General features: G+C 44.3%; 1 protein-coding gene across 2 annotated transcripts in view; it reads left to right on the top strand.

Annotated features, from left to right (window-relative positions):
• Window positions 1–7,303, top strand: part of LOC118124881 (TGF-beta receptor type-2) — a 29,052-nt gene extending 21,749 nt beyond the window's left edge. For both annotated transcript variants that reach the window (XM_035183076.2, XM_035183075.2), the window contains exons 6-7: window positions 5,459–5,583; window positions 6,234–7,303. In XM_035183076.2, coding sequence (XP_035038967.1) covers window positions 5,459–5,583; window positions 6,234–6,413 — 305 coding nt within the window. In that variant the 3' untranslated portion in view covers window positions 6,414–7,303. The remainder of the gene's footprint in view (window positions 1–5,458; window positions 5,584–6,233) is intronic.
• Window positions 7,304–12,508: the final 5,205 nt, after the last annotated feature.

The raw sequence follows: 12,508 nt of genomic DNA, 5'->3' as shown, positions 1-12,508 counted from the left end.
TGCACATCTTCTTTAAATGTATTTTTACCTCTAAACCCATCATGTGTTGCCCCACTGTTCACACATAAACATCACTGGTGACCTTTAGTTAAAAATAGAGATAAGTGTGTGTTTCCTTGGTAAATTAGAGATTAGCCCGGGTGATTGAGGGGAAAGGAAATCCATAGCAGCACTGATTAAGGAAATTCCCTTTGGACTGTGTGCAAAGATCCTCAGAAATACTGTTAAGAGAAAATTTGCCTCCCTGGCTCTCGCTCCACCTCCAAGGAGAACAAGCACATGGACGACTTTACCAATTAGGAGCCCGGTGACCAGCTCCACCTCGAGCTCACTCACTGGATGTGTGACGGGACCTGTGTGTGTGTCCTCCATGTTCCATTAATCACTGTGGGAACGAATCCTAAAAGGGACCCTATCCATCTTGTCGACGTCTCAAGGATCAGCTTTCACTTCACTAATGTCGCGTTACTCGCGTTCGTCATGCCGAAGCAAAAACAAGGCCAGGATATGTGCAAATAATAGAAATGGGTGATTACGTGAAGGAGAACTGCGCGGCAGTATTTCACGTCGACAGTCAGTCATTTGTTTTCACTTCCTTTCAGTGTCTCTGTGGTCCAGTTTGTTTCTGTGACTGCTCCCGTCTCCATTGTGTCAGCGTCGTGATTGAAAGCCGGGTTTGGACATGAACGCTTCTACTTTGGTGTTTTCCTGTTTTTGCCCCCACTACCCGAACCCCCAGGGGGCCCCCCTTGAAATGTGTCGCACCGTTATTTTGCCCAGGAGAAAAAAAAACATGGTTATGTGACCCACAATCCCCTTTGCTTTTCCTCTCCCAACAGTAGGAATATACAGTATGTGCCCTGTGGGTACACCTTTGAAAACAAAACAGACGATTTCCTGTTTTGCAAAGAGCGCGGTCCCTGGACGCACTGTTTTGAGAGGGAAGTTAACTCTGTGGATGATGTTTTGTGGCGAGTGTCTCCTGAAAGCAGACCAGACAGGATACATCGAGATGGATTAAATTAATCCAGGCTGGATCAACGTTAGCTTCACGTTGTTTCCTCTTGAGGGACAAAGGCTTTATTCATCCTACTCATCCATCCACTTTATTCACTTCTCAGTTTATGCTTGTGAGTCTTTCCGCCGCTTATTTGGGATTTATTTACATCTCAACAAACGGGAACTGTGGACGACAGCAAACATTATTATAGACCCAGTTCAACCATGTTTTTCTGAATAGACAGACAGTAACTACAGAGGTTGATAGATTTAGTTTTGGGGGCAGAGCTTTGATGAGAGGGGGGGTGGGATGTATCTGTTGCAAGTGTTTCAAGTTTCCAGGATTACCAACCCGAGCTTTAAACCGGACAAACACATGACTTCCTACCAAATCTTGACAAATAATGTTTTCATATCAATATCGTCTTTATTTCAGGGAAGTGAAAATATCGCTTCATTTTCCTTCAATACAGTTAATTTACCAAGTTGTAGCGTCTCTGTCTTAGTTTGGAAGCTAGCTAGCTAAAGGGATAGATCAGTAGGAATTGTGGGATGTCAAGTTAAGGGAACCTGTTTTGGATTTTAGCTGCTGTGTCAAACCAGACATTAAGTAAAAACATTAAATCCAATAAATACATTAAATAACGGTATAACATTGGGATTTGGTGTTTGATATGGAATGGTATGGAATCTACAATATGGATTTTACTCACACAACAGAATAGTAATGAGTCGCACGTGCAGCATACATGTCGGATTCATTCTTCGTCGTCTAAACTCGTCGGCCTCAGCTCAGCTTCTCTACATTTCTCTCCCCCATGTATCTTTCTTCTTTTTACCCTGAGGCAGGTGAAGCAGCGATTAATTACTCTCTCGCTGCGCCGCAACGCTGCAGACAGTCACCCAGCGTTACTCATGGCCGGCACAGGCAGACAGGGAGGACAGGCCGGTGAGGATTTACTGGAGAAAGGGAGGGAAGCAGATGGGTTCCCGTCCCACCCTCGGACCAGAGCAGAGACTAAAGATAGAAACCGCTGGGGTAGCACATGTGTTTTTCCCATGTTCTGCATATCTTCATCCACTTTTTTCTTGCCTTGGCAACTCTCCGAGGCGAGCGGGGGGGGGGGGTGAAATCTGTGGATCGTTAAGCTGAAAACCCAAGGAGACGGTTCTCATCCTGAAAGGTTAAGATGTTGAATAAACGGTGAAAGTTTTCCACCTTGAAGGGCCCAGAGGAAGGAGGCAAGAGGCTGCGCAAATGAGATGCAGTCGTTCAGTTGTGCTCGACTGGCAGATAGTGATAGTACGCTGCCAGAGATCTGGAGTGAATGAGTGAAACTGATGTTGACTGAGTGCTCAGAAAGTCGTCCTGAAGTTGCCAAGTTGTCCCTGGAGGTCGCTGACTCACTCATGACTCTCCGAGAACTCACCTCGCTGGAGACGAAACACGCACGGCTCCAGGAATGACGCATCCCAGAGCATCATTTTAATGACCCGGGAGAAGTTTCCACTCATCGCTCTTGTATCTGATGCCACCTGCCTGTGTGTGTGTGTGTGTGTGTGTGTGTGTGTGTGTGTGTGTGTGTGTGTGTGTGTGTGTGTGTGTGTGTGTGTGTGTGTGTGCGTGTGTGTCTGTGTGCGTGCGTGTGTGTTTGTAGAGGACAGATGTCTGATCAGCTATCTCAGCGCCTCAGTGGCAGGCAGCCACCTCGCCGCTCTGTCACGGTTCCTGGGGCCGTGGTCTGCTCTCAGATGGCAAGGAGAACACAGCCGTCTGTCGACAGCGCCCGTCAGCCAGGCAGCCACGAGCCTTCGCTTTGCTTTTCTTTATCTTCCAACTGTAAAGACAGAGGAAGGGCTGGAACGAGAGAGAAACAGGGAGATTAACACACCTCGGAGAGAAGGGAAAAGCTGGATCCAAGGCTCAGGCCTTTTTAACTCCGCCTCTGTTCTCCTGTATAATTTAGCTGGTCCAGATTTAGGGCTTGGAAAAGACTGCGAGGGCGTTCCTCAGGCGGGTGGGGCTAAGTAGTGGGATAATAGTGGAGTGGTGTTTAACGTGGAGCTGCAGACAGAGAAATACCTTCGGTCCCTGGAGGGAGAGGTTGGGCTAGACTGGAGAGGAGGAGAGGTTAGGGCAGCTGCGCTCCAGATGTCAGACCAGCAGCTCCTTTGGAACTGGAGGGCCTGGTGGACTGGTGTGTGTGTGTGTGTGTGTGTGTGTGTGTGTGTGTGTGTGTGTGTGTGTGTGCTCGTCTATATGGGTGTGGGTGTGTGTTAGTTCTGCCATATCCCACAATTGGGGGAACTTATGTCTTGATTGGGGACGAATCTGGGACAGAATGTTCGGGTTTGTGCCCAATTCGGTTTCATTGAAGCTTCATCCAGCCCGAGCTGGAATAGCTCCGGTCTTGTTTTAATGGGGTTAGGTGAAGGTTAGTGTATGTATCAGCCATAGTTAATGGTAGGGTTAGCCTCCAGGGTAAGTCAATGCCATATGTCCAAAGTAAGCTCCGCACATGTATGCATCTGCACGAAATGACTTTAACAGCCTGCGAGCAACACAAAACAAGTGTCACAGCCACCGCAGCCTAATCAAAGCCAGCAGCGGCGGCTGTGAGTGGATTAGTCATCAAGCTGTTCCTCCAGACGCAGACTTTGGAAAACAGACAATGTTATTGTGATCACATCACTAATTTATTTCCAAGTGCTTGTTCAAACTCTGCTTGGATCAGCTTCCCTGCATTATTTATGTGTTTAGGTGATGGGATTCTCTTTATTTACGCCTTATTGAGAATAATTAGACAAAAATGTTCACTGGGAAGGGCAGCGGCACCAGGAAATCTAACAAAATATCTGCTTGTGATGACGTAGAAGGGTTTACAGATCTCCTCGAGCACCGAGATCTAAACATTAACCACAAAACTTTGGAAACTTCAGGACTCGTTTGACTGAAGCTAAGAGTTTCTCTCGTCTGCAGATTCCTGACATCTGTCCTGAGAAACAGACATTTAAGGATAAAATATGTGCCGGCGTTGCAGAATTCACATCACTGCATGTCAGCTGTCGTTGGAGACACAGCAGAAGTTCTTCTCTCTGTGCAGAAATCTTGTCAGTATGCAGCGTGTGACTTTTGCAGACCACAGCATTCCTCTCTGACCCTGTGTTGTGTTTTTTCAAAAGCTTTTCGCCCGTTCAGAGTTTAATTTAAGGTTCGCCCTGGAAAAAACACCTCTCCTTTTTCAAGCGGGATTCGCCGGCCCCTCCATCCTAGAATACACACAGAGAGCTCACGAGTATGATTCATATATTTTGGGCCCATTGTTTGGGGATGAACACGTAAACATGTTTGCCTGACGGTTTATAAAGTCCAGAATACGGTTATACTCTCGCTCAGGCCTGTCAAAACAAAGAGAAACATCTGTCTCCTTTTCTCTTCAATGTTGACCGAAGGCTGGGTGGGGCTTTGTTTCAGATTTTACCCCCGAACCAGAGGAATTTCACTTGCAGAATAAGTTTCAACTTCTGAGAAAAGCCCCCTGTTGTATTGGTCTGTGTCCCAGAAGTCTCCATTTCCTGTCTGCAGGCTTCATAGCTTCCTGTGAGCCTCTTTGTAACCATCCACGGGTTCATCCCACAAACAGTTTACTTAGAAGTGGATTGTCTTCTCCAGCATTCCAGACATTCAGGATCGGTTGTGGATTTCTCATTCCTTAACTTTGACATATAAACGTTACAGGTGGAGTCAGTGAACTTGCAGCGAACAACATGTTTGCCTCGTGACTGAGCTGATTCCTCCACAACTCGCTGCGGCTGCTTTGTTCCAGTTCTCTAAACTCTGTGGGAACGATTTTCATCTCGAGCAAAATGCAGAACCAATCTGCTTTTACCTTTTTTGTTAGTTTAGGTGTGTGTTTAGGATATATTATGTAAGGTTACATTTTCTTTGCAAACGGTTGACCCGGGGTTTGCAGACTGCATCGTCCTCTTCAGTGCTCTGAAGTCTTGCCCCCGAGTGAACCCGACTGCTATTTTGCCTTTGAGAAGCACTCTGCGTTTTGTTGTGCAAGAGAACTGACACAAAGCCAGAGCTGAGATGGTGAGCTACTTAAAGCCTATTAATGCTGACGGTAAAAAAGAAAAGAAAAATGTGATGAAAAAGTGTTTCTCCTCAGCAAATCTCCCCCTCGGCCCTTCTATCAGTGGAGTTGTTTGTGCTGCTGCGCTGCTGTTTACACTTTGCAACCTGCAGCTTTTAATTTCCAGCGCACAGTGGCTCCTTTGACAGGTGTTGTGGCTGCGTGCGATGTGGGCCGCTGCCATCTGATCCAGCCGCTCCATTCAGGAGAGCTGCACCAGTCCTGCACATGCGAGTCTGCTCTAAAGTGCATTACTGAAGCGGAACACTTTGATGATGTTTTTTTTTTTAACCTGTGTCTTGTTTCTCGTTGACGTGCAGAGGTGAAAGAGTACGAGCCGCCCTTCGGGAACCTGAGGGAGCACCCGTGTGTGGAGAGCATGAAGGACAGCGTTCTCCGAGACAGAGGAAGACCTGAGATCCCCAACACCTGGAACAACCACCCGGTAAGAGGCACCAGCACCTACTGGACACAACCTGGTAGAAACCGGCTCCATGTTTTAACTCAATGATCTCCGGTGGGATGAAGCGACTCTGTGACTACTGAGGATCTCAAAATATGAGGTTTTCATTGCAAATTAATTATGTACTAATGCTTTTTATCATTTGTCAGTTTTAGCAGCAACTATAAGCACAGATTAGCTGGTGAGCTAAGAATACATAAGCAACAGCCAGCAGTTGGATAACCTACAAAATGCATCATAGAATGCAAACCCATATAACTAGCATTAATATCGTTAATAAATAATTATCAGTGCAGCACTTATTTCCTAATTAGCTCATTTCTATTCTTTGTGGAATTTCTGCATCGGGAAACTCGGTCTCTTGAATAATGTTTCCTATTTAAACAATGCAAAAATTAAATATTAAAAGCGATTTTGATCATAAAGTCAAGAACAGGCCATCTGCTAAAATCAAATATCCATAATTCTGTTGCATTATACTTCATTAATAGAAAACACACTGGTTAACAGTGATTTCCATCAACACAAACACAGATGGAAGCACAGACACACATGAACGTTGATGGTTTCAGCCACAGACTGAGTCAGTGTTCCTGACTGATCATACCTGTGCTCCACTGCTCCCCCTGCAGGGCATCCAGCTGGTGTGCGCCTCCATAGACGACTGCTGGGACCACGACCCAGAGGCCCGCCTGACGGCCCAGTGTGTGGCCGAGCGCTTCGACGACATGGAGTACCTGGACAAGCTGTCGGACCGCTCCGACTCGGAGGAGAAGATCCCTGAGGAAATCTTTGTTGTGGATGAGAAGTAGAGCGCAGCAGAAACACCGCCCCCGCCAGGAGGGGTGAGGAGTTACAGCCAAGCAGCTGGGAAGGAGAGAACCTCCAGTGGACGCTTTGCAGTGGGTTCGTCAGAGATGAGTGTCGGAGGAGAGCACTGGAACATCGTCGAGAGGAAAGTGAACTGTCACCACAGAGAGGATTACTGCAGTATATTCATCAGGACCAACACAAACACCAGAGACTTTATTTGTTTTCTTCTTCCTGCTTCAAAGACTGGATCATAAACAAACAGGGAAATCACATTATTAAGCTTTTTTTTAACCAAATACTATTTGCACTTTATCAATATCTATGCACACCAAATGATATATATATATATATACATATATAAATATATATGTATTCAGTGTTGTTTTTGTTTTGAAAATACATTTCAGGTGTAGGAATTAAAGGGACCGTATGTATTTAGAAAAGAGGGTAAAAGGGAAAAATGCAAAGATATAAAGATGGGTTAATAACACTAATGATATATATTGGATTTATTGGTCTGGTGGCTTCAGATAGATAATGATGGAAATCACCCAAAGCAAAGGAACAGAAAACCCATACAAGGCAGTTTCTACAGGGAAATCAAATCTCAATGACAATGAACTGTTGGATATGGCAAATCAGTCTGAAAGTTAAAGGTGTGTGTGTGTGTGTGTGTGTGTGTGTGTGTGTGATCTGACAATAAGGGACAGAGATACAGTATGTACAGTATAAAGGATTTTAAACTGCTCGCTGCCCATAAACCATCAAGCTGAACTTGTTTGAAGATATTTTTGAACAGAAAAGTGAACTCTGGTCTTGTTTTCAGGGGAAAAATAAAATAATTTTTGTAAAAAAGAGTGTAAAGTCATAATTAAAAATGTTTAAGGTACTCGTTTTCATTGCTTTTTAAAATATGTCTCTTTTGATTACTCTGAACTGCTTCACAGCCCAAAACACACAACAAAGCACATAACCTTCTCTATTATTCACTATATCCTGCAAATGTTGCAAATCCTCATTCTGCTTTAGCCATTCAGTTCCCTCGGGCTCTCACAGATCGCCACATAGAAGATTTAGCATTTTTCCACAGCGTGCACGTTAAATTGATGGGATATCATCAAATGAAATAAAACATTAATGAAGTACTACATTTTAAGAACTAATAGTTAGGATTTAAAGGGATCAATTGACCGAAATAGGATAAAATATGTATGTTTATATATTTTCATTAGTGTATAATCACCTGTGTTTTTGTCTCACCCCTTTATATCCTCATCAGTTATGTGTCTCCTCCAGTGTCGGCCATGTTGTAACGCCATCTTTCTACAGCAGCTCAGAAGGGACAAACCAGACATTCTCCTACAAGAGTGGAGACGAGGGCTATTCAGCAACTTGCAACTCCACCACTAGATGTCACTAAATCCTACAGACAACCTTTAATGTGACAAATTGGATACCCAAACATTGTACGTACTGAAAATACTTAGAATATTTATACTTTCAGCTTGAGAACATCTAATTCTATTTGTCAGGTTGACAACTTCAGGTTAATGTGACACGACACTGTACTGATCCATCAGCGGCTGTCAGGCTTGGAACAGGGAGTCCATGTTCCAGTCCCCGAACACTGTGAAACCAACTTTAATCATATCAGCGTGTGTCATGCTTGCATACTTTATGCACAACACATATACGTGCGCACACTTTCTTCTTGAAGATATTTAATGTTTCATCTATCGTGCAAGATACTGTGCGAATTGTATGTAACAAAAAAAGAAGGGCATAAAATAGTAGAGCTGAATGAATGAGTGAATGTGTCTTATAATGTGTCATAAAGTCCATTTACCACCGTGTTAAGAATGGAGTGTATCTTCAGTATATGCTGCCGACAGTCTATTCATCTGTCTGTCTGTCTGTCTGTCTGTCTGTGTGTCTGATTGTCTGTGTCTGATTGTCTGTGTCTTGCAGGCTTTTATTCATGACTCTCTGAATCTCTAGTGCAGTGCTGTTAAAACAACTCCTCCATGCAAGAAACGGCTGCTCAGCCTCAACCATAAATCTGTTCTCACAGCATGAGAATCCCCAGGAAGAGAATCCGGTGGTATGTATGTGTAAGTGGTCGTGTCAGCATGTGTGTGTGTGTGTGTGTGCGTGTGATTTAACTGTTCTGCACCTAACACTCATTTTTACTACGTCAAATTAGTCAAATTCTAAACACATAAACCTGCTGCAGTCGTGAAGCAGCAGCGAAGATATAGAAATGGTTAAAGAGATGCACTTGGGAACAATAGGAAAGTGATTAATCAGCTCCACGGTGCTGAGTTGTCATCGAGGAGATTTCCGTTTGCCCTTCCTACGCTTTACATGCTCTATTTACATAAACTATGCCCCAGGCACTGTTAGTGTGGGTTGCTCTGCAGATGAATCGGGCATCGCCGTGGGAGATACAATACTGGTGATAAATGATTTATAGTTTTACAATACAAAAGGATTATTGCAGTCGTGTCAAAAAAAAAAAAAAGATTCACAATCAAATAACGTGAGGGCAATCTTGTCTAAAGGGAAAGTGAATTCCGCTGAATGTTTCCTGGAGCACTTTATTTTGTTTTATTGACACAACCTTTGTTGGTGTCAGTGGAGAAACTACAGTATATCTTCATTTCAACAGCAAATTCAAATCAGCTTTCACCATGTTATTGCAGCAGCCACAGAATATTGATGCCACAGGAAAATCAATTACACATGAATCATGTAACATACAGGCAACCATAATTCTGTTGTGTTTAATCCTGTTATTCTATTTCATACAGCTGTACCATAAATTAATGCCCTCAATTTTAAATTTAGGACTAGTGATTAATAAATAGAAAAGATTAATTGTATGTGAAGTTATTTTGTTTAATTAAGGGAACATGGGAGCTTTTGGACATTTATTTATTAATTCCCAGGAAACACATATTGCCCTGGATGTGCCCACCGCCCTGCATTTTATATTTTGACCAGTAGAGGGCACACTGGTTATACTGATAATACAAACAAAGCCACCATTTGTACCTTTTGCAGCCAAGTAGGTTTCACTGCTAAAGGTGCAATTTGCACCGAGATTACATTTATTGTCTGAGGCTGAAAGAGATGGAAGCGGTGCAGCGTGAGAACAAAGACGCTCAGCTCGAGATGTGACAGGTTTTTTCCTTTGCCAAGACTCGGTGGCACCGACCAATCACCAAAACACTGGGGTCATTTTCTACCCTGGTGGAACCTGATTGCATTTAAACAGCTGCTGTTGGCAAGCATAACTTGCATCTGATTCTCCCTCCCTCCCTCCCTCCTCGTGTTGCTTCTCTCTCTTCATTCTTCTCGCAGCACTTTCCGTCCATTACCTGTCACCGTGCATCAGAAGGCATCAGCTCACAGCCACGTGTGTTCAGGCCTCCATTAGAACTGGTGGAATCCCGTCATCAGCTCCTCAATCCTGCTACTTTCTAACCCACTCCATCCTTCTGAGTGGGCAAACGCTCAGATGCCACCCCCCAGGAGGTCTCGGTAATCCAGGAGGAGATACTCCCCATGCCAAAGTCACTCATCATTCCCGCACGCCGGTTGCCATGGCGACGCTTCATACATCAATCAAAGGTGCCGAGCGCTGCGTTGGTTGGTGAGGGCTATAAACAATATTTTAAGCTCCAGTAAGGAAATGACAAGGATGACGAATTACTGCTCGCTGCGATATCACCTCCTTTCCCAGCTCTGCGGGTCCAGTAAACGTCAGAGGCCATTCCCCCCACGGCCCTGGTGTTTATAGATCTTTGCTTTTTTTCCTCATTCCAAATACCCATTTGATTTAGATGTTCACTTGACGTATCACAAAGCAGCTCGGTTGCTGGCAGCAGCAGCAGCAGCAGCAGGAGTCACGCATTTTGTAGAAAGAGTCACAATCGCGTGCAGCAGTTGTCCAGAGGATGATGGGCCTGTTAGGACGCGAGCAGCAGGCAGTCAGGGCCCAGGGATGGACAGATGAGACCGCTGGTGTATTAGGAGCCATTACCCCCGCTGTCCTCGCAGACGTTTCTGTCTCACGGCACCAAACTTGATAGTTCCGACATTACTTTAATTTGCTTACGCCCGAGTGAACTGTTGTGTCTCGGCTAGAAAGCAGCTCGGTAGAAAAGAGAGACCAGCCCATCACACACAGCTGTGTCAGACATGGAAGCAGGCTATGTTAGATCTGACAGCGTTTGTCTTGGAGGACACATCCAGATTCTTGTTTGCTCACATTTAACAAGACCAGTGCTCGACACTTATATCGCAATTTCCCCTTAAACAAAAGCTGGGATGATTTGATCATTGGAGCCGACAAGGACGATGCCAGTCCGCTTAATTTCCTGCATCAATCATCCTCTAGTTGCGTGTGGGGTGTGATGATGATTTGGGACTAATTCTGCTCGGTATATCCTTTAATCCGTGCTCCATATTAATTTGTCTATTTAGCAATAATTTACTGATTGCTGTCCTGTTCCAGTTAATGTTCCATAAAAGACTGCAGCGGCCCTGCTGTGACGATAATAATCTGAAGCCATATCCACTGCATCACAGTTAAAACCTGTCGGCACTTTGCAGTCGACTCATTATTAAATTACGCGTTTGAATGTTTTCCTCAAAGAAGGGACAATAAATAAATAAGACATACCCGTGACTTTCTTGTTGATGTCAGAGTGGAAACTTCAATCTGCAGCTGGATTATTAAACTTCCTGAAGGACGGGCCCCAGGTGAATCAGCAGCCTCCTCGATCATCCTCGACATGGGCATTCCACAGGGTTGTGTTCTCAGCCCACTCCTGTTCCCTCATCACAAACAACGATGACACAGTCAACAAAGGGAAGATGAGGACACAAAGCATCAAAGAAAGCACACAGATGATCGTGGGACAACGGAAGACAACAGCGGGGTGGACATCTGCCCACACACAGTGATGAGGAGTCAGTGTCAACATCATCAAGGTCTTCTATTGGTCACTATACCCTTACCCCATGCTGGAGAGAGCTCAGAAAGTTTGGTTACATCTTGCTGAGCATGTGCTGTATTGGAGTCGCTCTTCGCAGAGATGCAAATCACCACAAAGACAGGTGGAGGCAGCGCAGCACGTCACTGGCACCAGACTCCAGGTCGTGAAGGACAAGTTTCGTATAGCTTTACCTGTGAAAGTCACACAGCATCATCAAGGACTAAAGCCGCCCAGCATGCAGGCTGTTCTCCTTGTTACTGTCTGGCAGACGATGCAGGAAAAAATGGCTGTTGAACCACCGGTCAGGTCATCATGCCTTTTAAACTCATATCTAAATATTCCACATAACAAATTTGCTTATGCCTGCTTGTCTGCACTGTCAACGTTCACTGCACTACTTACATAAAAAGATGCAACCAAGCAACAACGACTACTGCTACATGTATTGAACCAGGACTGCTACATTCCCCATGTGCAACATTATTTTTATACATATATCCTGATTTACATGCTTTTAGATCTCATTACATCTTATTCTATATTTTAGATTTTATAAAGGTAGTGCTCTGATGCTGACCTGTTTTCTCATCCAACACATTTGATCTGTGTTAACCTCCATATGATGAATAAAGCTGAACTGAGCAGTGTCCACCTGCTTCTAGTCTTTATGCTTAAGTTAAACTAATCATGTTCTGGTTCTGATTCCTTATTGAAAAGACAATAAGAGGTGTTTGTCTCCAGGTTTAAAATTGGGCAATAAAGGAGATAAGCATTTATTCCTGAAATGTTGGAATAATAATTAAAAAGCTCTAACAGTTTGTTTACTTGTTTAAGCCAGTTCTTTGTCTGGAGAAATAGTTTAACAATGGGTAAAAATTCTGCTTTGACATGCATTTTTATTGTGTTGATTGCCTCGACACACCCTCATTGTCTTGTTTGTGTGTTCAATAATGTATTTTTAAATGCATTGGATCATGGTGATGAGCGATGTAATGTCCATCAGTGCAAAGCCTGCAGACAGCTGGCTCTCTCTCCCTCCTCCTCCCTGTTTCTGTCCTTTCCTCACCTTCTCTGCTCATCCTTCAGCCCCC

This window comes from Hippoglossus stenolepis, chromosome 17 (genome assembly GCF_022539355.2).
Source record: "Hippoglossus stenolepis isolate QCI-W04-F060 chromosome 17, HSTE1.2, whole genome shotgun sequence".
NCBI lineage: Eukaryota > Metazoa > Chordata > Actinopteri > Pleuronectiformes > Pleuronectidae > Hippoglossus > Hippoglossus stenolepis.
Note: the sequence above shows the minus strand (reverse complement) of the source record. Positions and strands in the feature narration are given on the sequence as shown.